This window comes from Haliaeetus leucocephalus, unplaced genomic scaffold (genome assembly GCF_000737465.1).
Source record: "Haliaeetus leucocephalus isolate CR32 unplaced genomic scaffold, Haliaeetus_leucocephalus-4.0 Scaffold147, whole genome shotgun sequence".
NCBI classification, from domain to species: domain Eukaryota; kingdom Metazoa; phylum Chordata; class Aves; order Accipitriformes; family Accipitridae; genus Haliaeetus; species Haliaeetus leucocephalus.
In genome coordinates, this window is record NW_010972583.1 from 1,351,854 (window position 1) to 1,369,592 (window position 17,739).

At 41.3% G+C, this 17,739-nt stretch overlaps 1 protein-coding gene across 1 annotated transcript in view; it reads left to right on the top strand.

The window, feature by feature from the left end:
- Positions 1 to 2,936: 2,936 nt before the first annotated feature.
- Positions 2,937 to 17,739, top strand: part of ANKRD13C (ankyrin repeat domain 13C) — a 28,356-nt gene continuing 13,553 nt past the window's right edge. Inside the window, exons 1-5 of the mRNA XM_010561501.1 lie at positions 2,937 to 3,459; positions 9,741 to 9,782; positions 13,639 to 13,743; positions 14,691 to 14,776; positions 16,306 to 16,351. Of these exons, the coding sequence (XP_010559803.1) occupies positions 3,108 to 3,459; positions 9,741 to 9,782; positions 13,639 to 13,743; positions 14,691 to 14,776; positions 16,306 to 16,351 (631 nt within the window). The 5' untranslated portion in view covers positions 2,937 to 3,107. The remainder of the gene's footprint in view (positions 3,460 to 9,740; positions 9,783 to 13,638; positions 13,744 to 14,690; positions 14,777 to 16,305; positions 16,352 to 17,739) is intronic.

Genomic DNA, 17,739 nt, shown 5'->3' on the forward strand with positions numbered 1-17,739 from the left:
CATAAAAATTTCTGGAGTGCTTCAGGACAGCACCAACTGAAAAGAGACTTAATACTTCCACTTGAACGGAAGCCATTCAGGCTACGATGTCTTAAAATTTCTTACCTACTTTTTTTCCTGTTAAGTTTCATTTCCTTAAATGTTCTTTGTCACTTTGAAGAATGTATTGCTCTCTAGCATCTCTCAAGCCAGTCATTCTGAATGCCTGGGAGAAGCAGAAGCTAATTTCTCCAGAGCTGGCAAATTCCGTTTACTGTCCTCCAGGACCTCATTTAGTTTTCTTTTGCCTTGTGGAAGTAAGGAAACAGCGACCGGAGAGCATTTCTCTATACTCAGGTGCTTTTGATATTCTCTTAGGTACACTTCATAAGTTTAAATGTTACTGTTAGACTTACAGATAGAATAAATGCAGATGCACACTTACAGTGTATTATTTTTATTTACTGTCTATCTTTGGGTTTTGTACAAATTTAGTCTTTTTTATTCCTCTCTATTTTTTGACCTATTCATTTATATAGTAAAAAAGTCAGCATCCTTCCTGGAGGAATACACCCACGAGAAATTACTCCTCTGTTATTTATATCCTACTTGAGGAATTCTGTTAAGTGAAGTTTCCACAGACTCACAGCCCAGAAACTGTAGAAGATGCAGTTCCACTCTGCCACAATATCTGATCTTGCTACTTTTATCTGAATTGCCTAGTGCTTGGAAGAGAGCAACTTAAGTAATTTAAGATGGAGAATATAAACAAGACCAAGTTCTGTTGTTAGATGGTAAAAAAACCCCAAACATTCTCAAGAATTTGTAGGTGTATAACAATTACGCCGTCCAGTCCTAGCATGGGAGGACATCTGGATTCACTACAAACACCAGTTTTCACAGAGCAGTTCCCATTAGTAATACATTCATTGTATTTCTGGATTGAATAAGGGACTCCATAATAAGCTGGTAAACAGTGACTTCATGCCTCTGTCTCCTCTTAGCTGGCCTCCAGTAATTAAGAATGCAACGTGAAGCTTCCAACACCAGCTAAAACCTGAGCTAGTACCTCTCCTCCACAAGACTAGCTGTGCACTGCACGTTTCCAGCATGGCACCAGGGCAAACAGCCTCTTGTGCAGCACTGGAGAACGGACAAGAGACATGGGAGTTGCTAACAGTGTCAACCTCTTCAATTCTGTTTGTAAATGGGTTTTAATTTTCCCTGAAAAGAGGAAGAGCCGGAAAAATCTTGTCAGAAAGACCAATGGAGTATAGGGCAGAGGTGACTTTTTTTTTTCCCCCTAGACTTATTTGAAATTCCGTATTAGAATTGTAAATAGCTGTGCGGGAAGCAGCTGTGCTGTCACTCTGAAGACAGCAGGCACAGGAAATCGTATTTCATAGTTCTCATCTCTGCCTAGAATTCTTCTTAGCCACTTAGTAGAAGAGGAGATGATGCAAACTGGGTAAAGAAAGAGGTGACCCAGAAAGGTGGTTCATTTATCACAGCAGATCTAATCTTCCTGACAACTTGCAGGTTGTTTCCCCTGGAAGCATTAGTAAAAAATCCAGTTTACCTGGAATTTGACACATCATCATTTTTTAAATGATTCATTCCACTATAGTAAGTAGATACTTGCAGAACTAGCGCTAAAGAAGGAGCTCCTGCAGGGAAATCTGGAAGCTCTGAACCTAACGCAGTTACTTTGTAAGATGATAATGCATCTACAAGGACTGATGTAAGGACAGGATGGCTGTCTCGCCTTTCCCTTTTCGTGCATGTGCTTTTGAGGAAGACAACTTGTACAGGTCCCGTCATTCTCCAGATAACTTCTTGTTTCACAGTCGTGTATCCCGCTGGGTCTTTTCCTTCTATTTCCCTTTCCCTCTGTGAATGAAATAGCCATGCAAAAGAGGGAAATAGATGAATAGCGAAGGGACTGGGCAACATTTTGTTCAGAACAGCACTAGCAGCCTATTTCTTGGCTCACAAGGGGATTCATGGAAAGAGGGCCGGGGGAGACATGCAAGTGCAGATTTGAGATTGTGTTGTGAAATCCCTTGGCCTTTCGTGACCTGGGAAGTAACCCACAGCTTCTGTTCTCTTAGCAAACAAGGGGAATTGGCTCATCTCATTTATTCCATTGTTGTGTGGTTTGTTTGTACCTCTGGCACTCCACAACGTACAGAACGTACGCCATCATCTACACAGTTGTGTAACTAAACCTCAACCCAAGGCACTCCTGGATCCACCTCGGACGAGAGGAGTCCGTAGGAGCCATCACAGCAGGTTTTTGCAACGGACCGAGAATCTGGGTCCTTCCCTCATCATACGCAGCACCAGAGACGGTGCTTCTCTCCCTCGGCAGGCTGAGCTAAGCCTGGGTAGGCGGGAGCTCTTCCCAACAGCCAGAGCCTGTGCTGTAGCAGCAGTCGCGGTCCAAGGATAAGGGATGCAAGGTCTGTAGGCAGGCACGGTCCTCCGCCAGATGCAGTCACCTCAGGGGAAGAGCGGCGAGCTGCCTGGCCCACAAGGTCCTCCCTCTCCCCGCACCCGTGAGACGACGGCAGGCCCTTACTGCCAGTGCAAGCAGCAGCTGTTTCCCTGGAAATGTCAGATATATTCTTAAGGCAGACGCGCCAGCCTGTGCGTAAATCCCTGCGAAGGATACACAACCCGAAGAGCCAGCGCAGCCCTCCGGGGCTTCGGCCTTCGCCTACGGCCGCCCGCGGGCTCCCCGCCCCGGCCGAGGGCCCGCATGGGGAAGCGCCGGGCCCTCAGGGGACCCGCCGAGCCGAGCCAGGGGCGGTACCGGCCCGCGCCGCCTCCCGCCTTCCTCCTCCTCCTCCTGCCGCCCTCCGCGCAGTCTCGCGGTGCCCGGGCAAGTCTCGCCTGGCGCCGCGCCTCTCGCGGGAGCAGTCGGCCAAGATGGCGGCGGCGCCGGGCCGTTGAGCGGGTCCCGGCGGGCTCCTGAGGCGCGGCGGTGTTTCGGGTGCTTCTGGCGGGGGATGCCGACGGGACGGGACGGGACTCGCCGCCGCGGCTCTGAGAGTATCGACCCTCCGGTCCGCGGCTGAGCCTTCCCGGCGGGGCCCCGCCGCCCGGCGGGGCCGCCGCCGCTGGCGATGACCGGAGAGAAGCTGCGCTCGCTGCGCAGGGACCACAAGCCCAGCAAGGAGGACGGGGACCTGCTGGCGCCCGGCGAGGAGGAGGCGGCCGCCGCGCCCGGAGGCATCTTCACCGGCGGGCGCGGGAGCAGCGGCAAGGGCGGCCGGGCCGGGGGCCACCGCATCTTCAGCAACCACCACCACCGGCTGCCGCTGAAGGGGGGGCCGGCGGCCGGCGGGACGGGCCCGCCCGCCGAGCCCGACAAGTGCCCGGCGCACTTCCCCGTGCACGAGTGCGTCTTCAAGGGGGACGTGAGGCGGCTCTCGGCCCTCATCCGGACCCAGGGCATCGGCCAGAAGGACAGTCACGGTGAGCGGACGGGGAGCGGGGCGGGGGGAAGCGGAGCCGGTCGGGCCTGGCGGGAGCGGTCGGCCGCTTGGCCCGCCGCGCTGCGGGGAGCTGCCGCGGGCTCCGCCGGAGCCGTCGCTCCCGCTCCTGCTCCGCCCGAGACCTCGTCTCTCTCTCCGAGACCTCGTCCCTCCTCGCTGCGTTGCCGCCGGTGTTTCTCTCCTGGGGTGCGTGGGGTCTGCGGGGTAGTGCGGCCGCGCACTTGGAAAATTCGTGGAGGTTTTCGTAATGCGGGTGAGCACGGTACCGGCTTTTGTAACAGCGTAATGCCGGGAGAGCTTCCTCTTACCGGGTGTTGCTTCACGTCCCAAACCTCCTCCCTTTGAGGGGAAAAAAGAAAAAATCGTTTCTGTAAAGTGTCTGAACTGTCACCTGTTCGCTTTTGGAGGTGGTGAGCGCACTCAGGAGTGGTTCCTTCGGCTGTTGGTGGAACGATCTTTGATTTTTTTTTTTTTCCCCCCAAGCTAAAAAAAGCAAAACAAAACTTTTTTTTCCTTTTAAATGCTTTAGTTCTGGGTTTGAAAGAGCCAAAATCTTGTTCTCTGCTCCTCTGCAAGCTTGCTTGGGGCATAGAAGTGGCAGTAGCAGAGGTGGAAATACAATCCTCGTGCTACTCTGTAACGCATAGATCTTTAAAAGCTTGCTAGAACGCTTTAAAATAATACGTTTAATTGGGGGAATATTTTACATTGTTAAAAAATAAATCAGCCTGTCAGGTCAGCTTAAGTTTCGTGGTTAGTTTCCATCTCTACATTTCCTACCTATTTCAAGAGTAACATGATATGTTTCTGCTGGGGAATGCTAAGTTATACCGTATGTGGTATCTGGAGAAGTTGTGATTAAAGGGTACAGTTATGTTCTTTTTCTGATTAAGAGATAAATGTTCCCTTTGTTTTACTTAATGTTCCTTTTTATTTTACATAACACAATTAAAGTAGAGCAGTCTTTGGGAAGAATAATGTAATTGGAAATTAAAAGCCATGTCCACAATAACACTGGGCACTCTGAAACACAAACTAATGTATGCAGAGTAATGTACAGCTCAGTTGTCTCAATCAAGATGGGGAGGAGTATTTCTTACAACTGTCATAACATTTTTCTAAGTACGTTGTAGTAAATATAGCTACAGATATATTTATCCTGTCATCTTCATTCCAAATGTCGCAGCAAATAGCAGTAGAATGAAAGCAACAGACTCGGGAAGAAATTTTCTCACTCGGTTTATTTCTTCTGCTGACTTCTCCCCTACATCTCCTCCGATTCCTCATCAAATAACTCATCATCATAAGCTTAATATCTTTCCTTTGAAGGCACTTCCTGATCCATCTTTGCTGCACTACCATCTTCAACGTGTATCACAACCATTGATACCATCCTTTTTTTTAATATATAGATATGCACATGCACGTATATAAAAAAAAATTTCAAATGAATGTCTTTCTGCTTTTTCAGTGCTGTTTAGAATATGAATGTTTTGGGGATTTCCGTCTCATCTTCTTCCAAGTTTTTACTTTAAGTGTTCCTTTGCTATTAACTTTTCAAAAAAACCCCAGCAACAAAACCCTTGATGTCTTGACATACCAAAGGCCTGACTAATATTTCCTTGTTATTGTTTTCTTTCTGCCTGAATCCATCTGTCACTTGTTTACGTATTTGAATTGTGAGTTATTTGGGACAGATAACTTCAGCTTACAATTATGCTCGGAAATAAGCCCGAAGAATCCTAGTACATGATAAGGAAGTGACAGAGGGGAGAAAGAACTTCTAGTAACAGTTATTGTTTATAATTCAGTCCCATTTTTAGTGTGCGGTTAAGTGCAGAAAAGCCAGGTCCTGTAGAATGTTAAACTCTTGGTGTTCTGTAAAACAAACACTGGCTGTGTCTGTAAATTGAATGCAGCCTGCCTTGCTCTGTAAATTAACTTCAAAAAACATTACCCATCAGAAGGCCAATGTCATTATACCAAAGATGATGAGTTTCTTGGGAGAAGCCTGTATGTATACCTATTAGATTACTTTTATTTTTACTATAATAGGCATTGAAGAGCTTAAACACATATCCAGAATAAAAACATGTTATATTCTGGAATAGACAAATCTTCTTGCTGAATTACTCTTGGAAAACAGACTCAGCTTCCTTGTAGGTGTGCCAGATGCCTAACAAAAGGTTGAAAGCTACACATGCACGTGCGTGTGGACAAGTACTGTATTTTATGCATGTTTTTGTACAAACAGTTTTTATTTGCATGCCCTGGGTGTGCGTGTGCAGGATTTCAGGCACAGATGTATCACTGCTTGCTTGGAATAAGGCCCCGTAGGCTATATGACTTGGGGAGGGAGGCATATATGCTCATTTCCCAAAGCTATAGATATCGATGAAGTTGTCTTTAGATGACAGGGAAATGTGAGATTTGTTTATATGATGAATCAAGCTGTTGCCAAAAGAGAATGAATTTGATCGCAACTGTTCAAGTATGTGCCCATTCATGTTCTAGTCAGTGTCTAGAAATGATCATATCAAACAGGTTATCATTATGATTAAATTGCATGCAAGTCATCAAAACTACACGTCAGCCACTTAATTATTTACAGTGCCCTTTTTATTATGGCTCTCTTTGCATAGATAAATGGCATAGTTGTACATTTGCACCCTTCTCTCCCTCTCCAGCAGCTGTCTCGCGTAAAGCTACTTGTTTTCATGGCATCTAATGTTTACTGTTGTGGCTTGTGCTGTGGTTCACTGAAAACCTCAAGCTGTTAAAACCATCCATGGAACTGAAAGAAGTGAAACTGCCCTCTCCCACCCTCTTGCCTATCCTGGCAGAAATGCTTATTTGCACTGTGCACTGGCTAGGAAAAATTGATTAGCATTAAAGTTCAAATTTTTTTTTTTTTCATCAGACAAGTTTAACCTAGAATTATTCTGGATAGTAAACGTTCTAGAGGAGCTGCAGCTGTCCTTGCCATGATGAAGCAACTAAACATGATTTGTAATTTAGGATCGGTGCAACTTGAGGTTGCAGTGTGATAGAATTCCCTTGGAGCAGTTCCCTTTGAGTCCTGTAAATACTAGTACTAATTAATTTATCAGTCTGTGACTTCTATCATCCAAATGCTAGCAAGAGCTTGATAGCGTGGCTCTGTTTCAGCACCTGCTGGGGTTGGGTTTACATTTTCAGATCCCATCTCTCCCAAAGGAGTGGGAAGTTAACTTGTCCTGTTGTGCCTGCCAGCCAGCCAGGTTTTTGAGATGAAACTTATGGAAAGTCTTTGGCTGCTGCTGGCTTCAGACCCTGATAAGTACCGCTGCTGCTACTCAGTATTTTGATGGTTGACGGTTGTTGCTAGATGGGAGACTGTGGCAGCACTGGTCTCATCTTTTCCAAGGCATTTGTCTTCCCTCAGTTTTCCTGGGCAGAGCGAAAGCTTACCTCTGCTTAAGACCATGATTAGACAAAAGAGGAGTCTTTCTGCTTGAACAGCTCTTCTGTTTCTCCTGCTGGGAGGAAGAACCTGAAGATTGCATGGACCCATTCTATGAGCTAAGTGATTCCTCACCGCAATTTCTTCATTTTGTAACATACAGCCTTACATAGTTTGGATGGCTTATTTTGATAAGTCAGAGTTAAATTTGCTACTGATCAAACCCATTTTGTTTGGCCCAAAGAGTATCAAGACCTCCCCAGGTTTATCAGATCTTAAGACGGATGATTAGTGATGGAACTGTGCAAACCACCATTCCAGCTTTGATTTTTGGATGTGCCAAAGCTAGTGTTGTGTCTCAGCTTGTGCTGAGACTGTTTTCCTTTGGGGAAGGGGTCAAGGAGGTATTTTTGTAAAGTAGCAGTGGAATTCTGATGGAATTAAAACATACGTGAGATTACTGTGGTGCTTACAGGGTTTGGTGTGCTGTGGGTGCACGTTGTTAGGCTGCTCCATCATCCCCAGTCCTACCACCATGCTCCAGCTGGCTCTCCAAAGCAGCCGTGCACTGTTGCGTCTGTGGTCCCTGAGCTTGGCTGGTCCAGGTTAGGAGTTGTCTGGAGAGGAGTTTATTGTGGGCAGTGAAAAAAAGGCTTGACGGGCCAGGTAGTCCAGAACGGTAGAACTACAGCGTTTCTTTCTAAGTTTCATAATGTCCCTTTTCTATGTGTTTGCCATGCCTCTCCTTACTCCCTTTCTTAAAGGTGCTTTCCTGCCTTACCTGTTAGTGTGGCTCCTCTCCCTTTGGTACAGCAGCTAACCTCTTATTTTATCTCACTGATGTTTGTTAAACCTTAGACTCCTTCTTGCCAGGGACTTACTGGCTAAAGACCAGCAAGCAGGATATTACTGCTTTTCAGCTTCCTCGTAAATAGCTTTTTATTTTTTTTCTTCTGGAATTGATAGATTCTAGTTTTTGTGCTTTATCGGTTATTGTACTGTCTGTTTTTCTGCATGGTCCTCTTCTTCTTTCCCTTGTCTGCTGTATCCAAGTTTCCTACCTAATTTTTGAATTGCAGACTTCTCGGTGATTGCTGAGTCAAAGAAAAATCTATGCTGGAACTGCTCTCTGGAGGCGATCTAGTCCAACCTCCTGCTCAAAGCAAAGATAACACGAGTTAGATCAGGTTGCTCAGAACCTTGTCCAGAGGAGTTTTGAAATGATGTGTGTTATCACACAACTGCTTCTGCTTAGCGGCCAAATGAAAGCCAGCAGAGTTCTTGGGAAAGCTGTCAGGGACCTGGTTAGCTTTCGTTTTGTTGTTTCTTGCCATTATACCAAGCTGTCATAGCTACTGGCGCTGTCTGGCTGTGTTTTATTCACTGTTTGAAAGGAGGGGGGGGTGGTTTTTTAAATTTTAAGGTTTATTAATGTGAGAGAAAACTTAGTGTAGAGCTATTTTTATATTTATGTATATATCCCATTGAAGTGCCTGATAAGGTGAGGAAAATGTTTACCCTGGCTTGCATAATTTGAATTTTCTGAGTACATGGTTTGGCTCATTCTCAAGTTTGTTCCTCAGTAATGTTGTTATTTCAGTCACTTAAAAAAGAATGGCTGTATCCAGTCTTCTAAATTATGTTTTGACTAACAGATGTTACAAAATCTATTAATAGAAAATTTGAGGTTGGCTTAGTTAGAGTGTACATAATGAACCAGGATGTAGCTGTCTGTGATATTGCTAGTGACCTGCAAGAATAATTTATACTACATGTTGAATAGCTCATTCAAAACCGCTTAGAAACTCTGCCTTTTACTGCTTGCCTATCTTGATCAGAGATTCCATGATACTGTAGTATGCTGGGAATTACTTTGTATAGCAACCTCTCAGTGTTTTGGATTGCATCTTTTAGATGTACAGTACAGCATCCTTTGCATGTAGCAAGTACTTATTGCTAACATGGTACTGTAAAATAACCCAAAATCAAATGCATTTGTCATAATTGCAAATGAAATTTGTTTTCCAGCAATTTTTCTGTTAACTCCACTAAGAAAATGTTTAAACATATAAACAGAGTAATACAGTTAAATGGAAGAATTTTGCATCCTTAAGCTACGTAAATAAAATGCGTCAGAATTCTGGTAGCAGCATCAATCGAGAAAAACAACTCTCTGTACTTTACAGTGCATATTTAAGAACAGAAGTACAAAATGTGTCATATGCATAGCCAGGAAAATAGGGTCATGTTTGTAATACCTGCTGATAATCTCAGAAGCTTTCTTTGGAAAGAAGGCATTAAAATAACCAAAAGGCTTTTTTGTAGTGAAGTTACTGTTACTTCGCAATCTGTCCAATGCCATATCAGTAAAAATTTTGTACTGAATCTTTGAAAAATTAATAAAATAGGCTCTTAAAATTTTAATCAGTATCATATCTTTGAGTAGCTTTTAACCTAGATATGTCATTCTTTGTAAAATATCAGACTTTTCAGACCATGATAAGCACAGAGGTTATCACTTTCTTGAAGGTACAATTAGATCCCTTTGACTGGAGTAAGGTTCAAGATGTCATTTAAAAAAAGCTCTCTTGGCCCATGAAATGTGTTTCAGATATATTTATTTTAACAAGTATAATCCAAATGCTTGCTTAGAAAAAGGTAACTGCTCTGGTGTATTTTAGTATGTTCCTTGGTTAGGGCATGGAACTGAGGTTCCTTAACATGTAATGTTTGAGTTGTATGTGCAAACGCCTGAAGGAATTGCAATGGATTCTGTTACCTTGAATCTAATATCTTTTTATTTCTATTATGTGTTTTAGGAAACACTCCTTTACATCTTGCTGTGATGTTGGGACATAAAGGTAGGTAAAACCATTAATTTTGTTAGCTCTTAAATTATTCTGAAGAATTAGGGGCAAGAGGAAAAAAAGATTTTTCAGTTTTCCTGAACATGATCTTGTGTTTCAAGCTATTTCAAAGTTGGGGTTTTCTGAAAAGAAGATGCCACGCAGATTTAGAAGAGAAAAGTTGAAGAAGAAATCGGAGCGGTTCTTTAGGCCAAAATCAAGGAGCTAGGTAGTGAACAGGGTAGAGTGGAAAGGAGTTGTAGCAGTTGGACTTTATGAGCCTAGAACAAGAACAGTGGGTGGACCCAGCTCCTCTCTTTTTGCAGAGTTGGAAGGAAATTGGGAAACTTGGAATATCATAGAAGATTGAGAAACAACTCAAAGCAGTGGAGGCAAGCATATGCATGCCTGCTTCCCCTTTCGCATCCAAGCAGCTGAAGCAGAGGGATATACTCAGTATGTGTAGTACGCAGGGGGCTTGATCCAGGCAAATTTCTATTTTAACGTGCAGTTAATTCATGGTACAGAAGGGTTAGTAATTTCTGTTTGTGTGATGATACCCTTTCTCTTTGTCAACACTTTTCTGGTTATTAGTGTCACTGTGTTGGTTGCTGATCTGGTCACTAGAGGTGTTGAACAACCCCATTTAGCTTTTTCCCAGTGAATTGAATCAGAATAACATCCTCTAGAATAAAATGACTCTGTGAGTGGAAATGTAATCGCTCACCTGCCTTTTGCATACTCCTTCACTCACTTGATTCGAATTTCTGACTCGCTGCCTAGGTGTTTCTTCATGTGTCAGGACTGCCCTTTGCGGGGCACGGGACAGCCTGTAGGACTGTGCAGCCTGTTGATTCACAATGGGTCTCCTCTTTCCAGATACCCTTTGAGGATTTATTTACAGCAGAATTTCAAGGCACAAGATTTAAATTTGTACTTCAGATAGAAAGTATAGAAATAGATGTGTTTCAAGACTGAGAAGAAACCTGGAATGTGGTTGTTTAGTCTCTGTGACAGTAAAATTCTTTTTCACTACTGAAACAGGAATGGCTTGGTTTCATTCAGCCATGGGAGTCCTATGCCTGGTGCATGGTACTGTTCCACAAGAGAGCTGTTGTTAACTGAAACACCTGGCAGATTTGGAGAGGGCAAAGCAGGAAATGCAATAATTTGTCTCAGGACATTTTGGTAATACCTATGAAGTGATCTAAGATAATTGAGAGAGTGGGAGGTAATTTTGAAGGAAGAAGGGAGAGAGGTGGCTTATACAGAAGAAGCAGCAGTAGAGCTTGCTGGAATCTGCCAATATTGGTCTAGCCTGTGATACTTTTTAAATGAAAAAAAAAAAAGGGAAGGAAAGAAAAACATGATATGCAAAAACTTTTTGAGACAGCAGTGAGGCAGATATGTTTTACAAGTGCCTGCCTGCTAGAAGTCAGAGACAGGAGGTTTTTTCAACCTGAGAAAAATGGTGCTTTATCAGAACTGCTGTCTTCCAGTGAGGGTCCTAGACTAGAGGCTTGGAACAACAGAAGGAGACAGTGGCAGAAGCCTTTCTTTAATTTCTCAGCCTTAGATAAGGCATTTTTCTTTGTAAGATAGATTTTACTTTTGTGACTTTATGTTTTCAAGCAATGATGATCAGCTATGTATATGACTTTGTTGTGCCTTATTGCAGTGTTTGTTTCAAGCTTTAGTTTGTCACAGTCATTAGTTCATATTTACAAGTTTTTCACTGTTGGGTGAAGGGGTTGTGTGGTTTTGGTTAAAAGGCTATTAGCTGTCATGAAGGGACACTTTCCGTATAGCTACAACAGTATCATACCACATTAATAAATACAAACAATTTTGATCAAAGAAGCTGCTTCTAATAAAACTGTTAGAAAAGAGTTTACCAACTTTAATTCAGTATGGTTGAATATTTATTCTAAGTCTTTCTTGAAAGTTTGTTATTTTATGTTTCAGCTCTAGGATATCTATTCAGTGCTGGCAGATCCCTTGAATATGAGTTATCCCTGTGTTTAGTGTAGCGAGGAGAGGAGAGGCCTTTCTTCCCCCTACCCTTTTTCTCATTGGCTGCATGTTTTAGATTTCAGTTTGCAGTTCACCTCTTGGCTTCCTTCCATATAGTCAGTCATCCTGTGTGTAAATCCTTTAGGATGCTTGTGGTAAGCCTTTGTCTAGCTTGCCTAGAGCAGGGCTATTTGTGCATGACATCCAGTACAATACCTGGTTTTACTGTTTCGACTTTGAATCCTGCATAGTCGTTGATCCACCAAGAACCCCAGGTGCTTTCCCACCTTCTTAGTCTGTCTCATTGATGTCAAAGGTCAGTTTTCCGTCTTCCTGGGGTGATGCATATAGACTGTTCAGCTGTATATAGCGTTGTTATAGCCAGTTTTTTCTGAAGTGCAGGATGAATTTACATCCTGTTTGTGTAACTGAAAATGTAATCTGGTTAGTAAATGCAAGCTTATTTGCCTGCTCACTGTACAGTGTTGTTATTGTGTTAGGCACTATATTTAAGCAACCATAAAAATACCTCTCTGTGTTTGCTGACAAAGTAGTCAGGGCTTTTGTTTATTTACCACAAAAGATAGTATATTCACCAGTGAAGTATCTCTTCCTTTCAAAACACCGTGCCAGCCAGTGACTCACGATTGCTGCATCTGGAATGACTAGTATGGTTTCCTGTAACACCTATAGTAGGAGAATAATCCAGGAAGTTCCTCTATCCGTCATGCCTGCCCATCCAATTTCTAATGAGACATTTCTTCACTTTCTGTCGTTAGAAACTGAAGAGGTGTTTCAAATGAGGACAGCTTATTCAAAACGTGGAAACACTGAAAGCTTCTTCTCTCCTTAATTTTAAGGACTATTCATCATTCCACCATCACCTTTTACCTGGAGACAGAGAAGGGAATGCAAGCTGAGCTGTGACTCTGCTAGGAACTTGTGTGGCTTTGATGAGATGTTAACGTTGCTTTATCGGCACGGCGTGTGCATGCTGAGTGTCAGGGATAGCATTGATGCACGCTGTTACTGATGCTGTTGATGAAAAATGTAGCGCGTTGCAAGTGTACCTCTCTGTTGATGGAGCACAGGAGCACGAGTTGTGTGGTCTGTCATCAGTGCTCCAGATACCCACGTTGTTAGTCCTACAGTACCTGCTACTTGTTGTACAGCTGGTTTTGGACTTGTTCTGAGGCTTTCCTAGGTCAGAGCGTGCTTGTTTGCCCGCTTTAGATGCCATGTTACCACAAGACGTTACAGCACACAGGGATGTGTTAGTGCCACAGCTTCCTCTCTGCCTCCCATAAACGCGAGGTTCTCAAGAGTTGCCTAAAGTCTATGTCTCCATGCGCATTTCTAGCAAATCAGTTCGCCATTGACCTTTGGGCGAAGGGGATTCAGATTGAGAGGGGGAAGACTGTGCACAACTTCCATGTGTGGAAGACCAGGAAGTTTGTCTTGGTTCGTGGGTTTGTGCGTGAAGTAGAGAGAGCTGATGTAATGTTTTAAAAATATTTGTTGCATAGTTGTGTGTGTGTATACGCATGTAAAGAAATAACAGCTTTAGAAAAAGCAAAATGTAAGCAGCAGAAGGGACATTTCTTCAGAGGTTATGTAATTGGTGGTTGATCACCAATTATGTTCTTAGTGCTTATATTTAACAGGGAAGTGCTGTAAGTACTTACATAAATGGTTTTTGCTTGTTAAAGTTTGAGTCAGAATCTAGATATGTATATTGATAAACAGTTTAATATCTTGAATATCTACTTCTTTTGCTTTATTATTGTTTCCTTTATTATGAATGATATTGCTATATCCTTGATGTTTACTGGAAATAATTATTACTATTTTGTTACAGAATGTGCCCACTTGCTTTTAGCTCATAATGCTCCAGTAAAGGTGAAAAACGCTCAGGGATGGAGCCCTCTTGCAGAAGCCATCAGCTATGGAGACAGACAAATGAGTAAGAACCTCTGCTTTGCAATTAATTAGAAATGGAGGCCTCATTCAGAACAGGAAAACAAAGGTTTTCAAGCTAGGGTTTTTTATAATACTCTATTTTAGTTCTCTGAAGAGTTTATCTGAATCAGCTAAACTTTTTTGTATCTAAATACGATATAAAAAGCTCTATACATGCCCATTTCCTTGAAAGAAATTGTATTAGGATACATAATGCTAAGTAGAGTTACGATTTTGCTTAAAGAGATTGTAAAAGCTATAAATTAGTGTTCTGTATTTAAAATTGGAGTTACAAGGTCAGAATGATTTTAGATGTATGGGATCATCTAATGTGAACTGCTCCATGTGGTCATACATATATTTGGTATATCAGCTGACAATGTGATAATGCTTTTGTGTTGCATCTCAGCAGGCAAATACGGTGATTACTTATTCACTCCAGAGACAAAGTAGTAAAGGAAAAATTATTCTACTGCTGCTCACTAGTGGATAGTAATAGTATTTGGTATTACCATGTCCCATAGCAGAAAACTCACTATATATTATATATCTATTAAAATATTAATGCACTAGTTTGTAGTATACTAACAACATTCTGCATGTCAGCTCCTCACTACTAAAGAATTTTCTCAGTGGGAGTAGCTGTTCTGTAATCTATAGGCTTGTGTTCAATAATATACATGTGTACCCACATGTTTACTAATACACATGTAAAAGACCTCTTCCTATGATTGTATACTTTATATTATAAAAAATTATTGAGGCTTTTCTTCCTGTTGTGATCAAGGTAGGCTATGTATAATTACTATAACTTGAAGTGAATTTCTCCAAAGTCTGATGAAATGTTATATTTGCATTGGTTTTTCTTTTTTTAAGATGTCAAATAACAACACTAACGTGTAATTAACAAACAAATAGAATAGATTTACCTTATCATTAATTTCTATTTAGTTACAGCACTTCTAAGGAAGCTTAAACAGCAGTCGAGGGAAAGTGTTGAAGAAAAGCGACCTCGATTATTAAAAGCCCTGAAAGAGGTAAGTTCAAGGCAGTTGTATTGACAACAGAAGATCGTTATGGAAAGCAGTGGCTTATATTCTGAGTATGGATGCTCTGGCAAACTGTAAAAAAGGTTTTACTTGCTTTTACAAATCTCTTTTGCTCTTAATAGCAGTCTTGGCTTACAGTGTCCATTTTAAGGGGTCACAGAATTATGTGTATTTTTAAGATAATACTTCCTTCTCAACTTCTAGAAATTCAGATAGAAAGGTTTATGTAAGACAGATCTGCTAGTTGTCTTTGCAATCTAAAAGTTAAAGAATGTGTTTTTAATCTGTATTTATTTCATTAGATTTTTAAGGCTTTCTTAAATCTTTTGTTTTGGTGAATAATTTACTGGTTTTGTTTAGTCACCAATGATGACTGACACTTTCTTTTCTTGCTTAGTAATGAAAGAGATTTTTGGTTTAATTCTCCATCTACATGCAGCAGTCCATTCTTCTTGAGCACAGTGAAAATTTCCTCAGTTTAGGGAAATGAAGAAGAAAAGCTCAGTTTCCTCTGTTTCAAACTGCTGCTAGTGTGCTAAAACTATAGTTATAAAACGCAGGTGTTTATTTCCCTTTAGGTGGGGTGAGCTTCTCCTGCCTAGTCAAGTGGTTAATATATGAATGGGTTTGTAGAAAACCAGCTGTTTATCTTAAGTTAATTAAACCATGTATCTGAAAAGTTGAGCTAAACTGTGTCAGTGATACACTCTATGAATATGCTCTACCAGTGTTCCTACGTTTTTCATCAATCCAAGGGAAAAAAAACCAAACCTGCTGTCTGTCTAGAAGTGAAAAACTTTCAGGTTTTGTGTGAGAGCAAACAGAAAGCAGACATAACCTTACTAAAACAGCTCTGCTGTTCCCTGTTCCTGCTGGTGCAAGACCTGGCCTAGAGTTGGGTATTTTTCTTCTTGCATGGAGTAGAAATATGTGGCTATCTCAGTGTATTACCATAATTTGCTAGTTTTAATCAAGTCACCCCTTACTTTGCCTTTGCTTTTGTTTTGCATACAATTTAAATGTGTTGGCTGGCATGTTTATGGAGGTAGACAAGTTTATATATAAAGACTTAAGCATATTTCCAGAAGGCAAATTGAAAATTGTGTATGTGAATACTCCTAGCTGAAACTTGACTTATTAATTTAAGCCAGAACAGGTAATTCCATGGGGTTGGATGTGATCAATCAAAGCAAGCAAAGAGCTCCATGGATCTTTTTTTTTAAACACATATTTACAATAAATCTTCTACAATCCATGGCTTTATAGTTCTGTAAATTATTATTTTTAAAAATAATTCATTAAAAATGGGTAGTTCAAATGAGTTACATAATTTTATCATCATTTAATTCTACTCTAGTTAAAGTTTCAGAAATGTTAAGTTCAGTATAAATTCAAATACTAACATTAGAGAAAAAGTTTTCTTTGTTTGGCAAAACAAAACTGCTGGTCTTTCAGCAAATTTTACAGTTGTCATTTAGACTAAAAAGCTTGTTAATATATTCTTCTTTTCATCTCAGCTAGGTGACTTCTATCTAGAGCTTCACTGGGATTTTCAAAGTTGGGGTAAGCAATTGCATATTCCTTTCGTACAGAGATAATGGAATCAGTCTTCAGCATGCTTGTTCTCTCAAGCTTAAATTCTCTTCTGGTTTGCATGTTGGAAAGTTCACAATCCAGTTCTCAAGATCTAAGTTATAAAGAAGGGACAGACAACTTTTTTGCTGAACTATTTTTGCGTATTCATTTTTGGAGCTGAATTCTATTCTGTAATTCAGTGACACAATATTGGGGAGAACAAGCTGTTGTTTAAGAAATTGATTATTAGAAGAGTGAAATATTTAAAATGTCTCTATCTGGTCGATTGGTGTCACTATAGAGCAGTGGTTTGAACAATTTAGTTGAGTAACTGCACTGGGGGCATTTAATGCCCTGAATTTCAGCCTGTACTCTGAATGGTACCTGTCAGTTAAGTGCAGCTATGTGTAGGTTCTTCAAACCCTAGCTTCACCTTAGTGTTTCTATTATGTGACTGTATAATGCTTAGTGTTTTCTTAATTTCCACCCCCTTGTATTTGTAGAAGCAAAATCTAAATGAATTAGCAAAAACATACTAACGATGATCAACATGTCCGAATAATGTCAAAATATCAGAAGTGATACCTTCTGTTAGTGGTTGAAATTTAAGTTAGTAATTTTATATACTTTTATATAGGCATAGTCTAAGTATTTGCTGACTATATGCCTCTTCCAATATTTAGAGGAGGAATGAACAGCCAGGCTGCCATCAAATGTTGAACAGATATGGAACAAACACCTCATTTTTCTAGGTGGCCTACTGTGTGCTGCACATTTAATGAGTGGACTCTTTCATGGAAGAGTCAGCATAAAAAAGGGAGTAGAGCTAGGCATAGAGTAAGGTAAGACATTGCTTAGTGATGAGACTGCAGCCTGACTTGCCGAGTATGATGGTGGCAGTCAGACATTGCACAGAAAAAAGTAATGCCAGAGGTAAAGCCAACTTCTAGGGGTCCTTTTCTCCAGGAGTCTCACTGCACCTCTCTTTACATTATTTAGTTTTTTCTATATGTTCCCTTTCTTGAAAGGAGAAAGATACTCTGGGCAGTGCCTCTGTCCTAATTATTGGTCGTCTGGGCTAATTACATTTTACAGGTGGTCTTAATTCTTTGTAGTTCATTTTGAAAGAAGTGTTGAAATATCATTGTGTTGAATTGGTTTTATTGCTATAAAGTAAAGGATCCTCTTTAGAGTAAGGACAGCTGCAGCCTCATATATCCATCTTGTAATACTATACTGACTCTCAGTTCCACTGGTTGTTTAATGTTTGCTTGGTGTTTTAAGCTTAGTGCATTGGATCTTTTTTTTCTGCTTGTGGGTGTTCTGCTTTAATTATAGCTAGGCTTTCAATTGGAACAATATATAAGTAAACTATC